Genomic DNA, 22,304 nt, shown 5'->3' on the forward strand with positions numbered 1-22,304 from the left:
TTTAATTGCCACATTTTACATTTGTGAAGGATGTGGGGGGAGGAGGCAGCAATGTAGGTGAGTCTTACTGCTTGAGTGGCAGACAGTTTCTAGGTCCATCAGGGCTGGCATTGGTAACGGGAAGTCCCAGGCGGTGGGAGCGCGGTTCGTGTGTCCTCTGCCCCCACCCGTCGTGGCTCGTTTCCTCTCTGGCCCTGTGGGGAAGACCTGCCTTTCACTTCTTGCTTTCAAAATGATGCTCAGCACTATTAACATAAGATTGGGCAGCAGGCATATATGCTTGTTCACCTCTAGGGTGCTCCTGCCAGGCTCCCATCTGCTTCATTTCTAGCCAGTTCTCCATGCTGGCCTGTGTGGCTGGTATCAGATGTCTAGCACAACAGGCTCATTCTTCAGTTGTAGGGATTGTGAAAACACTGCGTGCACACAGAGCAGTCAGACTGCACTTTGAGGAAGAGCCACAAGTGGTGGGGCTGATGTTTGGCACTTGGCAGTTCCTCTCCGGCACGAGAAGCGATGGAGGTGGAAGATGGCCACAGATTTTCTGTCTCTTAGTGTTGGGTCAGACTTTGGGACTTCGGGTAGAAATGACTCCTCACACAGGAAACCTGTTACCTGGGGTAAAGGTACTAGGTTAGAGTCAGCACGCACATATATCTATATATATAGAGAGAGAGAGAGATAGATAGATATAGATATATATGTAGATGTAGATATGTATATATCTACACATCAGTTCTATCAGTCACTGCTGTTAGCTGGAGGTGCTATCCCCACGCTACCCTGTGGAGATCTTGCTCCTTTCCCCAGACTGACTCAGCATTGCTAACAACAAGTTGTTAGGACAGGGTTATCCATGCAGGAACTCCCAGGACTGCTGTCTCGGGTTTATACCCAAGAGTCTTCATTTGCTTTTTTTGATAAAGGACTCAACTGAATTTGCTCCACCATGAAGCTTGTAGGATGCAGATGCTTTGCCAGCCAGGATGAGTTGGCAAAATAGCTCTGCTCCTAAGTCCTAACAGCTTAGTCTTGATGTTTCTAGTGATGTATGAGCCCAAATTAGGAGAAAGGGGAAATGAAATGTGATTTCTGCTTTGTTTTCTGTAGGTAGACTTAACTATGCTGTCAGATATGCCTTCCTCCTGCCTAAATGTTCCATGTAATTCTGAGGGCTGGTTGAAGAGCTCATTGTTGTTTGCTTCTCTGAGAAGCACGTGTGCATAGAAGTCTTAGCTTTGAGGCACCAAGAAGATGCCCAGGTAGGGGAGGAGTGGATCTGTGGCTGCGTTCCTCCATGGTATCAACGAGCTCTATGAGGCTGCATGTAGCTTTGGAAATACATCTTGGTGAGCCGTTCAAATAGGCAGCTGCATGTGTGACCGCAGAGCTGTGTCAGGATAGACAGAGAGCTCTGTAGCCCTGTGGACTTACGATTTCAGTCCAAGGGGGTGTACACCTGCCAGAGGCCACATTCGCCCTTTCCCGTTCGCACCCTGAGCTCAGAGGACTGTTCACAGCAGCTAATACAGCCCTTTGCTGCCACACTCAGCAGTGTTACAAGTCTCTTGCATCTCAGCCTCAGCAGAATGCGCTTGCTGCTGCAGGTGGACGCCACCTCTTTGCAAATCCACCAGCCCCTCCACTTTGTCCTGTTTTTCCCAGATGGAAGTGCTTTTCTGCAATGACAGTCTGCTCGTGTCTCCTGTGGCTTGGTGTGATCTCTTGCACTGATCCTTTTCCACAATCAAAACAAATCTTTCCTGATCAGGTCACAACTGGTTTCAGTAGCCTTGAGGCATCCTGACACCAAAGCAGGGTGTGGGCAGAAGCAACAGGATGCTCAAGAGCTCCAAATTTAGCATTGGCTTTTGCCTGTGTAGGGTCTTCATTTCTTCATCACATGTCACATCCAGCTCTGTAGGATCATTGGATGGTACTGTAGGACTGTTGCTGCTACCCAGCGAGTGTAGTTTGTGTGCGGTGAAAAACACTCGTTCATTGCATTGAACAATCTATTTTATTTTATTTTTTATTTTATGGGCAACATTTTCAGCAGCATCGGAGTCCAGTTCTCAAAAATGATGTGGGCTTTTAAGAGGCCAAAGCCAAGATTTTAATAAATAAGTAATGATTTGGGCTGCCTCTGTTTTCTGTTACACAAGTCGAGATGTCTAAAAGGAGCCTGGTTGTCAGCAGTGTGGGATTCTGGCATTTTTTCAAAATTGATATGCTTTTAAAATATTTTAAGCTGGGCATTCAGAAATGGAGGCATCAAGAATGATTAGTTGCTTTTGAAGTCCTTTTTCGTAAAAGTTTGAGTGAAAGTCGCTGGGACGTGGTATCCTAAATGACGTGAAAAAGTACTAAAGGTGTATTTTGGAAGTGCGTCTGCCTGTCTGTGACTACACTTGTCCCCAGAGCACCTGTAGGGTTGTACATTAAAGTACTCACAAATGCCTAACGGGAAAAGGCAAATATATCACTACTATGCTAAATGGATGGTGGGAGTGGTGGACCTCTCTGGGGTATCAGCCTGTCTCCGCTTTGGTTTGAAGCAGAAAATAGCAACACGTTTTGCAGGCACCATCAATGAGCTGATTGGTACTTCTGACTTGCTGAGGAAAGAAAGACGAGTTTGTATAATAAGTCCTCTACATTAGGACCAATACATTTAAAGATAAGCATGCACAAGTTAAACGTGTTAAAGGGTTTTGTGGGTTTGATTTTATAAACCAGCAAAGTGTCTACTTTACAACTGTTATTTCCCCAGCCTAAACTCCTGACATATATGTGATTTTCTTTGCCTCTCCTCTCAGATCTGAACCATGTCCCACCCATCCTGGCTGCCACCCAAGAGTACCAACGAGCCTGTTGGTCATGTTACTGCAAGGATGGAGACCACACACACCTTTGGGACTCCCAGCATCTCCGTGTCCACCCAGCAGACACCAAAGAAGTTTGCACCTGTTGTTGCCCCCAAGCCAAAGTACAACCCATACAAGCAACCAGGAGGTGATGGTAAGTATATGTTTAGGAGGGAACCACAACGGCCTAATTCAGAGGAACTGACTGCTAACACAGGCTGTTCTCAAGTTGCTCTTTGAGTTTGTAGGATCCTCCTTGTTTCAGGTCATTCAAATCAAGAAGAATGTGAAGGTATCTCTTACCCTTTCTCTGGCTAGCTACCCTCCTGAGACGTGCAGGGCTGGGGGAGTATATGGGGACAGATCTTGCTTGTTTTTACTTGAAAGTAGATGTCCTCTGTCCAAAACTGATACTTTTTGAGGGGTTTTGCTAATTTGATCTCTGCTGGTATGTGTTGATCCAAGGAGCCGGAGCTTGAACAACCTTTTTCAGTATTGGTTCTTTCATCCCAGCACAATGGGAATCCTTTACAAATGTGGGACTGAGCTGTGGGACTGTGGGTATAATTGGGATGGTAGAACATCAGTTTCTCAGAACAGGTCTAGAAGTGCTTCCTCTCCAGCCTGATTATTTGATTCAGTTTTACTTTTATTCTTTTCCCTCTTCTACGGAACACTCTTGAATATTAAATAATTTAATGATATAATATATATTCTATATAATGATATAATAATTTAATGAAATAATCCTGAGGATATTTACACGACCATTATAGTAGCCCCTGGAGCTGTTAGGTTGGTGAAACCAATCACCATATGTTGGCCTTCCTCTACCTCCTGCTATAAAAGTCCTCGTGTCTTCACGTACCTGAGTGGCAAGCCTGGGAGTTGGGGTCCTGGCTTGTGGACCCCTAGAGGGAGGGAGTTCCCAGCACCAGAGGCAGCTTTGGGGTTTACAACTGGAAACCTGCAAGTTGAAGCACCTGGGATGCCCCTACCTGACAGTGGAGAGTGTGTGTGACAGAACCTTACTGCAGTGGAAACAAGGTGGAAGGCAATGATTTTAGGAGAGAGAGGTAGCTGTCTTGGCAGAGTAGTGACTTTTCTATTCCCAGTGATTTACTGTGCTTACAAATGGGTGGAAAACTCTTCCCCCCTCTCTTCTCCATCCTCCCCCCAAAGAAAAACTCAGCTGTATTCAAGCAAATTGCCCAACCAGCTTTTGATATTTGGTTTTGGATGCTCTACTTTGTTCCATCACCACTTATCCCTCTTTTGTGTTGAGTGCAATAAGATAAATGTCATCCATAGCTTTTTTTTTCCTTTTTCTACTCTATCGTTTGAAAGCTTATATATTTTCAGAAAGACTACAGAATAATGGAAAGGAGAAAGAAAACCAAAGCAGCATATTAAATCTTGCACTTGAGCGATTTTCTAAAGTTAAGGACATTTTATAGGAAAGTTGGAAAAGTCTGATAAGTGTTTCTTTTTTTCCCTCTGCTGCTCTAACTTCAGAGAATTCAGAACGAAAAAAGAAAATGTGTTGGAGGGGAAAAGCGAAGTCATATGCACCTGTTCTGTTGCCTTCAGTAACAAAACATTAGCGAGTAAGGAAGAGAAAGACATTTGGAATTAAAAAAGTACAAGAAAATCTATTTCTGAAGTGCAATGAAAATGTCAACTTCAAGTCAAGTGGAAATTCTTATTTTTCTAATTCGCTTAAAATTTAAAATAATAATGGAAAATGACACTTTTCCTAGGAAAACTATTATTGATCAGTTGCTATTTTTTTAATGAAAAATATCAGTATGCCTTAATTGTTGATGCTTCAGTGACTGTAGATCTGATTATATGTGATTCAGGAACATGATCACCTTCTAAAAAATTCTTTGTTTGTTGGCGTTTGGGGAAGGAGGATTTACCTACGAGCAGAGCAGATGCTGCAGGGTGAGAAGGGGAGACAAGGCACCCAAACATTTCTCAGGAAACACTGACCACCAAGTCCCACAAGCAACGGAGGTCTGTTAGAAACCAGGAGACATCAGGAGCTTCCAGGAGGCCTTTTTCCATGCCAGCCCCTTGCTTTGCCTGATGCTGGGCTTTTGGAGATCCCATCATCACCCGGCAGGTCTGGAAGAGCTAAGGATTGGCCGAGACCTGGTCAGGGACTGGCTTAGTGATGTGACAGCGTGCCTGCAGCTTAAGCTAATCCACTTTCAGAAGGTGACACACTACTAGTTGGTGTCAGCAGCCGGTGCAAAGCCATTAGCCCAGCTGTATATAACCCTGAGAACTTGAGACTTCTGCGATCTGTCAGGCAAGGGGGAGCGGCAAGAAAATATTTAGCCCAACATGCTTAATTCACTTTCTGTGGCTCCTTTCTCTCCTTCAGGCTCCCTAATTGTTTCTTCAATGACCTCCGTTGTTTTTGCAGCAATAATTCAGCCTGGGAGACAGCTCCACGCCCCACTGGTTCCCGATATAAAGGGGCACTCTGAGTTGTTTTGCCTAAATTTGTTCTCTGTTAATTCCAGGTCTTTCCCATCCTGCTTAGCTGTGTGAGTTTGTAGGTAGAGGAGCTGCAGCATCCTACATATCCCAGAGTGTTTTCATCCCTGATGTCCCTCCAGAGCTGCTTCGCTGTAGGCACACAGGTTTTCTGCCAGCCACATGGGTGGCATGCGGTGCAGCATCCTTATGGCGGAGATGAGCGCAAGCAGCGGTGCTGCTCTGGGGAAGGGCTGTCCCAGCACTGCTGCGGGGCAGAACGTGGCTGTGCCCATCGCATCCTGGCATGGCCCTGCCTGCCACAGCCGTGTCACTGGAGTTAGTTCCCTGGTACTAGGAAGCTCTCTGGAAGACCAGCAAATTCTGTTCCTGGTAACTTCTTCAGCACATTGCTTTTAAACATTCAGGAAAATGCACCCAGTGGCTTCATGCTTTATTATTTTTGTAGGCATGTCACTTGCACATAACAGGTCTGCCCGGCTGATAGCATTTGTGGTTTTATTTCTTGAAGGCATTGAAAGTGCAGGGGAAAGACACGGGAGTGACAGGCTGTGGAGCAGACACTGTGTGCATAGGGGGAAACGGCTGTTCCCACCTCCCACAAAGGCATTTCCTTGGTCTCGCTTTTACTTTGATTTTCTTCCTTTTTTTTCCCTGACACCTGCACAAAAATTAGCCAGATTAAAAGATTCTCAATGGAACTTTAAAACAAGTTAGAAATAGTTAAATGACTGCAAAAAAAAAAAAAAGTAGAATTGCAGCATCCAGTGGGTTATAAACCAGCAGCATTTTAATGTGGCTGGAAGCACTCAAGGCGTGTGTGATTTAGACCAGCGAAGTGAGCAATTCCCGCACTGCCAGCTGCCCTCCTTGCTATGTGCCACACTGACTCGCTGTGACTTGTTTCAAATGATATTTGTCAACTCACCAAAGCAGAGACCTTGTCTTGCTGTCACAGGGATCCCTTTGGAGGGCCCTGGGTATGACTGCAGTAGTAGTAATAATAATAATAATAATAATCAATAAGACCACAGCTCTGATTAACGTCCAGCATGAGTCTCTGCTGTGCAGCTGGCTGGCGAGGTGAGCACAGCTGTGTTTTTATAGGCCCTACAAACACCAGACCAGACTTCCACGTGCTGGGTTTCTGGGGGATTTAGTGATGGTGTTCCCTGCTGTGACAGTTTGCAGGGGATTAACCTTGCTTGATCCTGGGAGGCGAGAGCACCACAGTCCCTGGGATGTGCAGATGCCTGATGTCTTACACCGCTTTGTATTTACCCTACGGAGGGAGAAGAACTGTTCAAGCCTGGGGAAGATGTTTTCTGACAAGACAAACAAGCGTGCATGAGGAGGGAGTGTAGCTACCAGTGAGTTAGACTAGAAATCAAAATTAGGTGTCCAGACATTTGAGTAGTGTCTCTAGAAGAGTGGCATTGGGGCCAAGGGTAGTCCATAGATGGATCTGAGTGCATTTGCAGTTGTAAAGCATTTTCTGCATGTTGGGAGAAAACGGGTCCTGAGATGGATGAGACATCATCCAGCCATGGGTTCTGACAGTCCACAGGATTTGGCTCTTTTGTCTCTTCTCACATGTGTTTAGTGCTACCTGCCTCTTCTCCCTGTTCCTCATCAGATGCCATCCAACAGCATGCACAATGGGTCTCATCCTCTATGCTCACTGAGCAAAAAAACCTCTAAATCAAAATAAAGCCTTCTTCCATGGAAACTATTGTTTTCTTTAAAAGCATTGGATGTCCCATCATTGGAAGTGTTCAAGGTCAGGATGGATGAATTTTTGAGCATCCTGATTTAGTGAAATATGTCCCTGCCCATGGCAAGAGGATTGGATTAGAGGGTCTTTGAATATCACAAACCATTCTGTGATTCTATGGTTTCCCTCCCTCCTTTCCCTGCTGCCTTTTTGTGTCCTGTTCTCCAGTTTTGACACTTCAGTTGGTGTTTCAGTATCACCAACATTGCTGGGGCCTTGAGGAAATGCTGCCACACAGCTGTTCCAATCTGTGCTGGGCTCAGGAAGATGGAGAAGATTTACAACTTGCAGATGAAGCGAATTCCCTTTTATCCTATTTTCCGTAGTTCCCCAAAAATGTGGCTTCACCCTCCAGGGCAGACTAAGGAGGCATCTTGTGTGGAGCAAGGTTGGTGATGGTTGGTCCACCAGCTTTGTGGATGCTGCTGTGGGCCTGGTGGCGGTGATGCCGGTGCGAGCTGGCACGCTGCCTGGCACAGGGAGGAGAGCTGGCGGTCACTGCCAAATAAATGCCGCTATGGCAGGACAGTCACGGTGCACTAGGAAAGTGCCAGTGGTTGTGAGGTCAAAATCAGAGGCTTCACAAACACGTAGAAATCTGTTGTCAGCTTTAAGCACTTGGAAAAACCGCTTGAGCATGGCAAGCAGCAAGCCTTGTGTTGTGATTTGCCTTTTGGTTTAAAGCCTGTTTTTATAACCACAAAAGGTCCTTTCTCCTTCACTCGAAATAAAATCCCACAGACATGAAGCAGTGCAAGTCCAGGAGAAACCTCACTGTGCTGATGCAGGTCAAGCATCAGCCCCTGGGATGGGGTTGTCCAAGCCCAGCGGGTCTGCAGGGTTGAGCTTTCCAGTCCAGCATTCAGAAACACTGTCCCAGCTCCCTGCAGGTTGAACACGTCTCCTGTGCCATCATGCATGGTTACCTGAGGGGTGCTTTGGTGGCAGGCAAGAGAATGAGTCCAGCCTTGCCTACTGGCAAGTGCCAGATCATTGCCTGGCAGCCTGGAGGTCTCCTGCTCCTGCAAAGGTTCTGCTCCTAAGAAACCAAGTTCCTCATATTCTTGCCATGTATTTAATTTGTTGAAATCCGACCAGGCGTGTTTCTCAAGCTACCTGAGACAGACTGAGGTACTGCAGTGCCAACCCTGGCTAGGACGGGATGTGCAGACAGCATCCCTCCCAGACAAGTCGCTTGGTTTACAGGATTGCACAGTGCTTGGACGTGCTTCTCTGTCAACTACTGAGGCTCTGAGGACACACTTTGCAAAATTAGCCATTTTAATTTATGCTTCTGGGTCCTTCTAAATTCAGTATTTATTAGTGCTGATGTGTTTTCCTTGTAATTGCCACCCTTGGTGAATATAATACCTGCAGAAACAGTTAACACGGATTTATTAATGGAAACTAAATGAAGGGATGAGAATCAAAGCAAGCTCTTCCCTTCTTTTCCTTGGGCAACTTTCAGATATGTCGAACAACAGAGGACTCATGTGCAGGTCTTAGAGGTTTTCATTACTTTTTTTTTTTTTTTAACCTTTTCTTTCCATTTTCTTTGGTTGGAGGACAGTGCAAGTGACTTATGAGACAAGGCACAAGAGCAGAGCCAGCTCGAGGGTGAGGTTATGTGGTTGACACCAGTGTATATGCTTGAACCCTTCACCCTCTTCATGCATATGGAGGCTCTTGAGCACTGGTTGATGATAGTCTGCCCTGTCCCTAGGGGATGGGGAGCGTGAACTATCAGGCGGTTTGTTGTTTTTGGGGCTGTGTGGGGTTTTTTGCCTTTTTTTCCCCTGTTTTTTTTGTTGGTTGGTTGTTTTTTTGTGTGTTTTATTTTTGGGGGGTTTTTGTTTGTTTGTTTGTTTTGTGCTTTATTTTCAGTAGGCAAATGTACCTAGTGGGTTTTGTTTACAGCAGCTGCTATCAGTAGCTCTGTCTAATTTTTGAAGCTTGGGTATGGATTTATTGGACTAGACACTTAGTGTTTTAGCTGTGCTGTTCCCTGCTCTGCAATCTCTGACAGTTTGTAGAAGCTGAGCGGATCCCGAGTCTATTCATTACTTGGATGAGAGCCCTGAAAGAATAAATTCGGGCTGGCTTGGGAGATTCTGCAAATTTTGCATTTGGTGTTTTTTTCTGGTTGGTTGTGCTGGGTCCACACCATAGCAAGAGGAATCCTTGTTAGTGGGAGGGTTGAGAGGCAGCGTACCTGCTCCTTGGTGCTTCACCTGAGCTTCTGTGGTGCTCTGCTTGTTGCTGGAAGGAGACTGGGGTGCAGAAGTAGCGATCTCGGCCTCAGCCCTGCTGCAGTGGTGGTTTGTGTGCACCTGGTCCAACACTAACACAAGATAATGCGATTTAGCATTTGATGGTGGTGGAAGCCGCCGCTCGCTGTCTTGCATGTGTCCTGAGTTACACACGTGGACCGTTGCTGCAGCCCAGATGAGGCATGGGAATATGTTGTTATTCCATCGTTTTGATGCTGAGTTGAATCCTGTGAGTACCAGAGTGTTTTCCAGTGGTATCTGTTGGTCTCTGCCTCCTGCCTCACTCCTCAGCTCTGCCACCAGCTGAATAAATCATTGATGCTCCAGCGGGTAGGCAGTGTCTGAGTGTTCGGACCAAAAAAAATAGGCTGAGAAGTGCGCTAACCCCTTTCTGGTTCTGTCATGCTCTGAGAATTGAGCTTGTGGAGATGAAAAATGTTGTGGGATTAAAGAGAACCTTACTGTTGCAGATCATCCTGACTGTGCCTGAGCACAGCCCCCACACTGGTGCCTTTTATTTTTTATTTTTTTTAGGGAAAGCTTTTCTAAATTGAGTATTATAAACTTTTAAAGTCCTTCTTAATCCTTGCTCTCATTCCTCCTAGTGTTTTTTGCACTGAACGAAATGGAGCAGATGAAGCAATACTTTATTCATTAGTGTCAGGACTACATCATCCACACGCTTTTACAAAATACAGCCAGTGCAAATAAACTTGAAGCTCCAGGCCTCTTTGTGGTGGCTTTACTACCTTCTACTCAAAAGCATTTAAAGCACAAAGCCCCAAACACAGAACAAGCACGAAGGTGGGGGTCCCTCATTAAGGGGTAGCTGCAAACCAGTTTGGAGCAGCCTTTCGGAAGTCTCCATTGATTTCTCTCTAATGACATCCTCTTCCCCATTGGTTAAGAACCAAGTGAAACCAGTTGGAGATGAGTGGTGGTTCTCATTTGTATAATGCCAGATTTAAACTGCCCGAGCAAACTGAGCTGTGCTGAAGAGGTGTGAGATCAAGCTGATGCTTTTGTGCCAGGGCAGCAGCCCTTGGTAGCTTATGAGTTATGGAGACATGGAGTTTTGCCCAGTTGTCCACATTATGATGACCAGTGTCAGGACTTGTGATTCTCACCAGTGTAAATAAAGTGGCTCTGGATGGCTCCTTATGTTTTGATTACAGTCATCCCAAATGTTGTCACTGCTTGGGCTGGATAGTGGTGTCTGCATCTGCTTTTTTGTTATAGACAAATATGTAGATCTGTGCTCTTCAGATGAACATTTTCTTTTTTGAAATACCGCCTCCGATAATGGCACCAGGAAAAAGCAACATAAAACAGGTACATAAATTTATTGTTGGACTAGTATACTTATCCATAGTTCACAAAATGTCAAGTCATGCCACCAGTTTTTATTAACAATTCTGTCTGTGTTTAGTTAGAATTACAAATATTAAACTTTCACAGGCTCTGGAACACATTGTCTCTTATTTGGGAACTACTTGAAGTAGTGCCTGGCCTTGTTTTTCATTCTGGTGAATGAGCTCGTATTTTCTCTGTTATTTGGTATCATAAAGCAAACATTACACTCCTCAGCAGGTAGATTTTTATTTTTTGCTTTCATGCCTATTTTTTTCTCATTTTCTTTTTGTCCTGTCTGTTCTTCCGAGATACTATATTTAATTTTTCCACTTCATTATTTCAGACATTGAATAGTGATTCATCTTCGCAGTGGCCGGTTCTGTGAACCGCAATAGTTTGGGTAGAATAAAGAAAAAGGGCAAAAAAGGGAAGGGAAAAAAAGACCAAAAAAAAAAAGGAGACAATTCTGACACACACTGGAATGGAAAGAAGCCATCTTTTTATAACTCAAATTGCAAACATCTGTCATCGACTATATCGAACCCACTTTAAGAAAGATAATGTTTGTCCTCTGTGTAGTTTTAAAGGGCTGTGGTGCCCAATCAAAGCAAGAGCATAATGTTAATACAGAAATAGCTTGAATTCAAGCCGGCAGCGCTTGTCCCTTTTATTTTAATCTGAAATTTTAACATCCTCCAGATGCTAGTCTGTTAAATAATAACAATAGCAATAATATTTTTTTTGCCCTTGTTCACACAATGCAGGTCTTCTATGCCCTGAAAACTCACTCTTATAATAAAGCATTATACGTATATTTTCCCTTTTCTCTGCCTAAAGCTTTTTTTGCTGTGCCAGACGGAGTACTGCTAAGTCAGAGCAACCAATAAATGTCTATTGGCTTATATTACAGGTTGGTCTAATAAAAGGTTAGAAGAATGAATGAGCAGCTCTTGAAGCCACAGAAGCTGCACTTGTGGCCAAAGAGCAGACATTTCTGGCAGTGATCACTACACAATTACAATTTGGACTAAATATACAAGGTCCAAAACGCTCGTTGCTTAAGCAAAGCTCGTGAAGTTGAGGGTCCGGCAGCTCTGGCTGCCCTGGTGAGGGTGGTTGTGCAGAAGGGGATGAGGAGGGATATGCTCTAGATTTGAATAAGTAGACATCACTATCTAAACATTCCTCTTCTGCCTTCTTCTTTAACTAGCACACATGCTGGAAATCCGTAGCCACGCAAGAACGTGCAAGCATGCTCTGGGAGCTCGACCGGGGATTTACCCAAACTATTTGAGGAGCTGTGAAGTGCAAAAGACTTGCAGGTCTCTTCCAGCTCTTAATTCCTGTGATGACAATGACTAAGGAAAGGTTTTGGTTTAGTCTAGACATGACCAAACCATAATGCAAAACCTGGCATGAAGGAAGGTAGAAATCACGCTGGCATGAGAACTGGCCTTTGTTTTGCTGAGTACTGAGTTTATGGGAAATGCTGCGGAGGTGAGGAATAATTATAAGAGGAGGGACCTGTATATCTGGGCTACCTCTGTTACAAGATTGATTTGGAAAGCTTTAGCAACTGGCTTCTCTAGATATAAATAGTGCTAAAACAGTACTAGTAAACACAGTCTTTTTCTAGAGTAAATTCAATATAGAAGATTATAAATGTTTGAAATTTGTCATAAAAATTGAATATAATGAGGGTTAAATTCTTACTAAGTGTAGACTGATGGTTTCGGAGGTCAGTGACCCCATCCTGAACAAAACCAGCTGGTAATGGACCTGTTCTTTGATATCAAAATCAACTTAACTTTTTGTCCTGCTTGTGCCTCAGCACAAACTCACAATCTGGGCTCCATGTTTCCCATCTCAACTCACTTCCCTGCCAAGCCCCATCACCCAGGGCTCTTCTGCAAATGACACAGTGCCGTGCTGTGGCTGTTCCTGCACGTGCTGGGAGCATGTTGGGTGCCCTAGTGGCTTCCTTGAGACTTAGATGTGTTTACAGTTGGGTGCATTTCCAGCTGCTTTCCTCATCTAGAACAATCCAGCACTGCTATTTGCAGGACCAGGTCACCTCTTGGCCCCTGAAGTGTCAGCATCACCTTTACAATGTGCCATTGAACTGCTCAAGGGAACACACTAACCCCATGCACGTTGTGCATGTGCAAACCTTTTTGCGGTAAAAGAAAAGGGGTAATCGTAGGTCCTGGGCTGCTTCTCAGGAAGGGTAAGGAAAGGAGGGTTTCTCAGTGAAGATCCATTAACACCGCTCCAGCTGACAGGCAGTGAAACACAGGAGGTAAAAGTCCATTCTTCTCCCTTCCCAGTCCTGTGATTTAAAATGTTTGAACGCACACTTCAGAAGCCGGGAAAGTAAAAGCCCCCAGTTGTGCCAGGAGACTCTGCAAAGGCCACGGCGAGCGAAGGGGCTGTGGAGTGTTAATACAGTCCATCATTTTGTAACGAGCCCGATGTTCTTGTATGAGCTGTGTCAGGCTGTTGTCTGCACGCTGTCTTTGCTGATCACAGTAATCGGGTCATAAGAGAGGGAGAAGTAATAGCGTGTCTCTTAGCAACCAGCCCCAGGAGAAAGAGAAAATTACTCAAACAGACTATCCAGCCAGGGAAGTAGAAAGATGAAATTTTCTGAAAGTCTGTTGGAAAGTGCTCAGGGACATAATTCTTTTATGTGTGAGATCCTTATAGGCTGGATCCAATGATATCAGACACTTTTGTTTTTTTTCTTGTTGCCTTCCTGGTAAACTTTTATTTTTAATTGGCCTCAGATTAAAACAGGGAGGGGGGGGGAACCCTCTGAAACAGAGATGTTTTAAAAAAATAAGTGGCGGATTTTTATATTATCTTTAACAATACTGGGGAGAAGGGAGAGGAGAGGTCAGCACATCTCAGGCAGGAGATGAGGGGAGCCTCTTATCTCTACACGAGTGCTTTGGATGCTTCCCGTGTCAGTACCAGCCAAAACACGTTGCTGTATCTGCCAGCGCCGCGGTGGCACGTACAAAACAAACTCGTCGGGTCTCTGTTGCCTTGCACGGGGTGTCACGTCCCGTGAGTGTCACGAACCGTGTGCTGTGGTGATTGACAGCTTGACAGAGAGCTGGACCTGACATGTGGGACAACCCAGCTGAGAGGTCAAATGGGGCAGGTTACCGGTCAAGTTCATGTCAGTGGCTTTATTCTCATTACACTGGTTTTCTGTTCTCTGCCACACTACTGGTTTGTTTAAGACATGGAGGGGGACATCTCTGAGGCCCCCTCAAAGGCTGTATGGCCAACATTGGTCCCAGGGCTCAGAGAGGAGGGTGGTGATAGGCACAGTCTGGCAGTCATAGGAATAAAATCAGGCATTTGCACTTTGCATGGGTGATGGGGATAAGCGTGTGTGCTCGTATCTTGTGCTTTAAAAAAAAAATATTCCAGAAAGTTGTACTTCTGTGGTCAACTAGTCTGCCTCCTTCCTGATGGGGTGTGCTGGCTGCTCAGGGGAAGGGGACTGTGTTTGGGACAGTCCGCCCACCATCGCAAAGCGAGAATGTAGGTCTGTGTGTGTCTAATGGAAAGGTGCGTGGTCTAAGACGGTCAAGCCTTCTCCAGGTTTGCAGTTGCGTCCTTAAAACTACTGCAGAGACAAAATGTTTCTAAAAGTCTGGCTTAGTTCCTGACTGAAGAGATGTAGGGCAACTGTTGTATATGTGGAAGGGAACAGATACCTTTAGGTGACTGATCCAGCTACTAATCGGTGCTCTTCCTCTGTTTTTGTTTCCTTTGCAATCCCAGGGCACGTCTAGGTTTCGCAGAGGGATCAGCTCACCTCTGCCTTGGGTAGCTTGACTTCATTGGCAGGTTTACCTGCAGGTTCATGTGGTTTAGTGAAAGCTGCGGCCATTCCCCCAATTTGGGATCCTGGACAGCTGGGTAAAGCTCTGAGCTGCTCTGCTTGAGCTGTTGTTGGTGCCTGGGTTCACTCGAGTCTTTGTCAGCTTGAGTTCAACCTGTGGATGGTATTGCAGACATGTTCCAGGAGATAATTGCTGAAGTTTTCAGAGACAAGGCTGAGTTCAGCTCTTATCCTGGAAATAATCAGTAGAAGAGCAAGGAGAAAAAAACAACCTTGCAGCTGTACAGAATTAATAGCTTAGGAGCAACATCTACTACTGTCATGGAAAAGTGAGATAAGGAACAATATTAATTGTAACTGCTTCCAAAGAAATCATAGAGGCTGCTGCTTTGCTGTCTTGTCATAAAGAAGAAAGACTTTCTTCCTTAAAAGTTTAGTAATTGAAGAGTTTTCGTGCTATTTTTGTGAGTGCCGGTAAGTGATGTTTCCTGGAAATTTTCCCCCAACCCTATAAATACCGTCCCAGGGCTTACAATGATGACTCAGTTTGGGAAGTCAACACCATGCACTTCCTCAACGCAGCCGGGCGTCCCCCCGCGCGGAGCGCACGACTTCTGCAAAACCATCGATTGGTTGTTAAACTGCAGTACAATTAGGCTCCTTCTTGAAAACTGGATTCCTGTTACTCAGGGTTACCTTTCTGTCATGTTAGAGATGAAGGTAGAGGAAGCTGAAACACGGTTTGGGTCTGGAAAGTTCTAATTGGCATTTTGAGGTGCTGCCTTTCCTCTTGGTAACGTGGTCATTGAATGACCCCAGCTGACAGATAGATGAGATGTTCCTAATTGCCACTTCTCACTGACCTGGGACCAAGATTATCTCACAGATCTTGCTTTTGTAATTGGGTTCTTTCCTCCTTCCTGTTATGCTTTTGACATCACTTTTTGTACCAACTGGGCATAAATCAAGCCATTTGTAATTCTTTGTGTGGTGCCCAAAGAGAAATAGGACCTGTCTGACTGAATTCCTTCTGCAAATATAGAAGGAAAATTGCACTGGGATCTCATGTCTGGTAGAGCTGTCTTATATAAAAAATGAATTTATAAAGACAAGAAGCAACACATGAGAGAAGTGTGAGCTGGGTAAAATCCCAGCTGGCCTGCATCTCCTCTGGCATCAGCGTGGACATGAGACCACACAGTCATAATGGGTAATATATGAAGCGTTGCAGTATATTCCTCATCTTCCGCTTAGTCCATTCAATGCCTTAGATTTGGACTAAATTCATAATTCCATTTTCCTTGTTAACCCATCCCTGCCAGCAGTGGTCCTGTGGTGTTTGAGCCCATAACCCTTCTCTACTGCAGGGAATGCAGTTGGGTTTGTAACATGAGAAAACTTGACTGACTAATCTTGGTGCATCAGGCGCTCAGCCTGTGTGTGTAAAAAAGGGACATTTGCCCTCAAGAGGGAGAAATGACCTTGTGGCAGCAGGAGGGGATCGGGCTGGTGGATCTCCATCAAGATTTCTAGGTCTCGTTCAATTGTTCACTTCCCTCTTTAGGGACAAGAGTCCTTTAGGGAGCTGCAGGAACAATTGGTTTGGCTGAGCCTGAAAAATCTTGATATTTAAACATTTCTCTGTGCCAGTAAATCACTTTTGTTGGCCAGACAGAAAATACTTTAAACCTAGCAGCTAATCCAAGACAAGAGATGTGATGATACATGATCACAGCTGAACTCTTTCCCTACAATCGCAGTTGGACTTTTTAAAACAAATAGTTGCTGAACCACCATGTTTCCACTCTAAGTATATGATGATTTCCTGAGATATTACAGACACAAACTAATGGAGGAACCATTTGCCTTGTTATGTTTTCTCACATGGGAAGACTATTAATCTTCCTGTTTCTGGTGCACATTTAGCACTGCCTGTTTGTATGTGTCCAAAAGTGCTCTTGCTGATGATTCCTTTGGCCCCAAAGGGAATGGGTTGTGTAACTGCGGTAGGGAAACAAATAAAAGAGAAATAAGGTAGTAGGGTCACTATTTTAAGAGATGAGCTTTCACTTGGCGTGTTGATTTTCCCAAGAGGTATGGCACATCCAATACCTCGTGTAAGTTGACCATACACCATGGCACGGGTCTCCAGAGTAGGAATATTCCATTTTAAGAACCTGTTGGATAAGACACGGGCTCATATTTGGTGGACACAGCCAACTATTTAAACGTTAAAATGCTATGAATTCCACCTGTGAAACTGGAGGCGGAGGTAACACAAGTTGGAAAATCTGGGCCTAAATGTCAGGGCCTAAAGGTCACATCTAATCAGTGGAAAGTGCAGTTGTCACCACAAACGTGAGGCTGCACGAATGGGATTGTGAGGCTCTATCTCATCTCCTAGTACCTAAGAAAATACGCCTAGTTTACACCAAGTCCAGAGTTTGGTTTTTTTTTTCAGTTTTCCTAAAAACCTGTCCAGCCAGTGCAGGTTTTATTTTAGGATGCAAACTCCCCTTTTCTTGTTTATTTTTTTTCCCTGTGATCCAAGAGCGGTGATTAAGGTTCTGGACATTTGGTCCATGACTGTGATGGAGCTGAAATCGGAGCTTTCTCTTGTAGCACTTCTGGCTCTGTCATGCTCAGAGTAATCAAAACTCTTTATGAGAGGAGCTGGAAAACTCATGAGGCATCAGAAGAAGCAGGGAGATGCGTCATATTTCTATAAGCTTTTAATTGCAAAATCTTTCAGCTACTTAGAATAATGATTAGTTAAGTCTATATTGGAAGGCAGCAAATGTCTATTTGTGGGGACTAGAGAAGTTTTCATCTTTCCAGATTTCTTACCTCCTTGTTCTTCCTTCTCTATTGGAAAAGGTAAATGGTTAAAACGAGGGTGTGTTTTGAAAAGCAGATTTCTAACGAGAGCTTGGAGGAGTCTGTGCTTGTTTGTTAATTATTTCATATGGAATAATCATCATTTGCAAGTGACCAAGAAACAACGAAGTATTTGTTCGCTGATCCAAATGTTTTAGCATGGTGTTTCAGAATAAAATCTCGGTTTTGTCTGGTTGTCCCTCATTCAGTGGTAACACAGGTTATGTTTCCCTCTGATGCTTGGGCTGCTCAGTTGCTGCAAAGTTAAGTCAGCAATGGCTCCTCTGAGTGGGTTTACATAAATGCAGCTGTTTGAACCTTGCAAATAAGTTTGTTATTTATGCACAAGGAAGCTGTTAATCCAGACCCTTCTCATCAGGGCTGGCCCAGTTGAGCTGAGAAAAGGAACAGCCTGCAAGTAAAAACAACCTTTCAGCTTTAGCCAGTAGCTCCAGTTCTTATTGAGAATAATCTGCACTGGGACACAGATGTGTTTACTGTGAAAATGCCAATTTTATATCACCATATCTATGTGCTTTTTTATATTTGTTGGAAAATAAGGGAATGGAGTTTTCTGTCTTTGACTGAATGTTTTCCTGTTAGGGATTGGGAGCTGTGTCCCAGCAGGCTTATTCACATACTGTACTTCAGCTGTGGGCTTATCTTAATGGGGAGGGAGCTTGTTTCCCAGTTAGCTGTCAGTGGAGACTGGGGACCTGTGAAATCTGTTGAAGCTGAGTGTTTGTAGCTCTCAGTGAGTTAGCAAGTGGAGTAAAACTCTAAGCACTGCATTATCTTCAAGTCAGCTTAGTAACTCCAGTGAAAATCACCGATTGCAATTTTGCCTCTTCCTAGCTAGTCATCATATGTGAGCTGTCGGAGTTAAGAGGCATCTTTAGCCTTAGGGAGGTCCTTACTGAGCTTCTCAGATCTTATGACCAGTAACATGGTAGTTAAAATACAAATGGGCTGGTGGATTTGGGTCCGTCAGCTGGCATATGGTCTAGGCTGGGGGTTTGGGATGTTGCTTTCAACACAGCGGTGAAACCTGATCTATTTCCCATCAGTTTGACACGCTCTTCACCAGCATGGGTACCTGATAAGCAAAGTGTTGCTTCTCAGGTTTCACTGATACGTTGTCTGTTGTCTCATAAATCTCCCCATCAAGCTCTAAGTAAACACCCCTGGGTGGAATCAACAGATCATCTTTGTGGCATTTCTTGTCATCTAAATAATAATTCATTAAAAATTTAATTACTTTCTTGCTCTGGAGAAGAAAAAAGAGAGCTGGCGCCTGCCTTTAAAGTTTTTGTCTTGTGTTGTTTGGTGATTTTTCTTTTGTTTTGTAGGTTCTTTTTAATTTTATTTTGGAGGAAATCAAGTTGAGAAACTGAAAGAAAACCATCTTATTACAAAAAGCTCGAGTGCTTCTGAGAACATCTAAAACAGGGATGACTAGAAATGACCTTTTCATCCTGGAGCGAACTTTGAGTGTATTCTCCCTTTGGCATTTCTAATGATAGACTTTCCATCTGGTCTTTGCTTAAAAGCTAAGATGCAGCTTTTTTTTTTTTTTCAGATTAAAACTCTGCGTACTCTAAAATTAATCCTCTTGATCATTTCACTTCAGGGAGAAGAGTGCAGAAACACTGGGAGTGTTTGCTTATTTTTAGCAGCTCCATTCAGTCCTCCTGGCAGCAGGTTCCTTTTTTCCCAAATCAAGTGTCTGATTTGGGGAAACCCTGGGTTTCCCTCTGTTTGAATTTGGGGAGGTTATACCCCTTACAGGAGATTTTAAGAGATATTGAAGAGATGTCGGTGATCCTGGTGAGGTGTGTGATCTCGATCAGCGGGAGGGATTTGTGTTTACATTAACTACCCCTGGTAATACTGTAATTCCTAATGCTGCAAATTCCCTGGTCCCAGTTTCCCGTACTGATTCCCCAACGATGAATGTGCAAGAGTGAAATGCTAGCAAATGAATGCTTTGGGGAAGAATTTGGGATCTCCTGACACGTACCACTGCACCCATTCAGCCTCATTTCAGCAGAGTCTATGGGGAAAGCATGTAAACTGATCCTTTTGCTCAGCAAAGCATTTCAACAAATGCCTAATTCGATACACGCTTTCCAAAGGCCCCTGGGACGGAACATTTAAGCATGCACTTGAACTTAAGCGTGTAACTGAGTCCATGCTGCATGGCAGCATGTGCGTGCGCAAGGGCCATGCTGCTCTGAATCACGTGTAGGAACATCAGATACCAGGCTTTTAAAAAGCTTTTTTTCTTCCACATGACACTGAATTCTGTTTTCTCTCTTTTTTTTCCCTTCCTTCATCCTTCTATTCAACGAAGTTCTGCAAAAAATATATGCAGGTGGGAGATTACTGGTGAGCCATCCATTTCTCAGATGTTGTCCTGGTGGTGACAGCAGAAAGTAAACCTATCAGCCAAGTCGTGTTTCTATCAGAACTGAATATGGGGAATGCACAGAAAACATATGTTTTCTGGACATCAGGAAGGCTCTGCAGAAGAGCAGATGTTGTTTGGGGCTCTTGGCAGGTAGATGCTGTGCTGAGGGTATTGGAGTTTTTGCTGCAGGTTCTTCTGGTGACCCAATCTATTAAAACAATGGGAGGGAGAAAGGATGTTGCAAATAATGGAAGAGAACAATTCTGGCACATGTAGCTTCCTCTTCATAAAGCTGCTTTTCCCTTGAGGCAATTACATCTTGCATCTTATGGGAAGAAAATCATACAGTATAAAAGGAAGTCTGAATTGCTTACCAATGAATTTAGAAACCTGGAAGTTGGATTCCTTTTATGAAGAGATATATAGATGCTATTCCGGTATATTAGGGAAGCTTTTTTAAGATACATCTCTGAAAATAGGAGAACTATGGGAATCACTTCTTTAAAATAATATTTGTGTGTGGCTTATGTTAATATTCATGGAACCATAGGGAATGTATGCTCAGCAAAATGGAGGTGCCCAGAGAACGAAAGCAGCAGAGAGTCGCTGTTTTTAGCTGGAGTTGCTCGGCGGGACAGAACATGGGAGGACGCCTTCGCGTTCCTGGGGATGCTGGTGACGTGGGTGAGCCTGGTCCGAGGGCTGTCCTCGCTTCGCCCTCCTGCGATGGCTCCTGAGGGGCTCTTCTGCCTCCAGAAATAGCTGGCACATTGCAGTGCTCTAGTTATGCCCGTTTTCCTGCTGCATCTCCTGCACGGCTCCCTGTTCCTTCTGCAGGCAGCATTGCCCAAAGTCTCTGTGGCAGCCCTGCTGCTGCGGATTTACAGCTCCCTGTTGTGTATCAGGGTGAAAAACAGGGTCCATCCAACAGTTTGCAGCCTTTTAGCCCCTCATCAGTACTCTTCTCTCTTCCCATTCCCCTCAATTGAAATGAAGGCACAGAGAGAGAGAGGGAAAGAAAGTAGAGTTGATTTTCTAGGAGGAGCAAAAATAATTAAGTGCAGTCCAAGTAAGGATATTTTATGCAAACCCCAGCAAGCTGGAAAACAACACACAAAAAATGGGGGAAAAAAGCGACTAGAGTCCTTCTGAAGAGTTTCTTCATTTTCTGCAGAGTACGTAGTTGAAAGGGATGTTTTTTGATAAAGGCTAAGTTGTGTACGGGCATGAAAAATTCAGCAGGGGATTTAAGCCATTTCCAAACCACATGAAACATTAAACATTTCACTCAAGAATAACTTGAAGATGGCTTGCATCATCCCAAGCTTTAAGCAGTCATCTGATTTTTCTTTTGGAAATGTTAAATATATAGTAAAGGAGAGCCAACACAGGCTTTATCTTCTTTCTCATGGTGAGTGCAGAGCCATTGCCTTGAAAGATTTTGCTGGCTGACCTGACACACACCTTTGTTTACCCATCTTGGCTAGATGATTTTAGCTGTAACATTTTGAAGTACAGGGGAGCAGATATCAGTGCTGTGCCATTCTGTGCTTCTTAGCAGCTTCAGCCTTGGGCTCTTGTCTGAGTGGCTCTCAAATTAGCCTTTTAAATCCAGTGGAATTAAAGATTTTAATCAAGCAAGATGCTCATCACCATGACATGATGTGATATGTATGGCCTGATAAGGATATAGAGTAAATCTCGAAGCCTCTTGAAAGCAGAGAATCCTGTTCCTTAAATGATCTTCAGCATCCACATCTAGGTTTTGCCTAGATCTGGTATTGGATTTTAAGGCTAGGTTATGTCTGTGTTTTTGAATTTAAAATACTTCCTTTGTATAGGAAGATAAATATTGGCTAATTTCAGCTCATTCTGAGGTGTGTTCTTGCTTGCTTCTTGTTTTCTTGATAGCCCAGGTACCCAAAAATGCCATGTATTCTCTTTAAATAGGTTGTTATCCAGCTGGGTGTCATTCATCATGGAAATCTGACTGTGATGGTTTCAATTCTCTAGGAATGAACTTTGCTGTTGTATAAAGCAGTCACCTTGGATGACTGCATGCAGCAAGTCATGCATGGCAAAATTAAAGTGATAGTGGTAAAGAGTGAAATCTGGTGGTGTCAGTTTTCAAAGCCTTCTGTCATTCAGTTTCTTTAGCAAAACTGGTTAGTGCTCTCCAAAGGAGCATGGTTGGCTTTTCTTCTCTAGGCAGATACTAGGGCCATGATACTCAAATTTGTGCCAAAGACGGTCCTCTAAGAAAACTCTGCACCCTTAAATATCTCCACATACACTCTCACCAGGGCAGACAGCATGATTCCTCATCGTTGTGCTGTAGAAACACCACACTGGCAAGCAGTAACATAACCTTCTCATTGTTTCACTT

General features: G+C 44.1%; 1 protein-coding gene across 37 annotated transcripts in view; it reads left to right on the plus strand.

Annotated features, from left to right (window-relative positions):
• The window catches only part of LPP (LIM domain containing preferred translocation partner in lipoma), a 397,232-nt gene that overhangs the window by 177,086 nt on the left and 197,842 nt on the right, over window positions 1-22,304 (plus strand). For all 37 annotated transcript variants that reach the window (XM_065073609.1, XM_065073577.1, XM_065073576.1 and 34 more), the window contains one exon: window positions 2,820-3,021. In XM_065073609.1, coding sequence (XP_064929681.1) covers window positions 2,829-3,021 — 193 coding nt within the window. In that variant the 5' untranslated portion in view covers window positions 2,820-2,828. The remainder of the gene's footprint in view (window positions 1-2,819; window positions 3,022-22,304) is intronic.

The sequence above is a fragment of the Columba livia genome, chromosome 9 (assembly GCF_036013475.1).
Source record: "Columba livia isolate bColLiv1 breed racing homer chromosome 9, bColLiv1.pat.W.v2, whole genome shotgun sequence".
In the NCBI taxonomy this organism is placed as follows: domain Eukaryota; kingdom Metazoa; phylum Chordata; class Aves; order Columbiformes; family Columbidae; genus Columba; species Columba livia.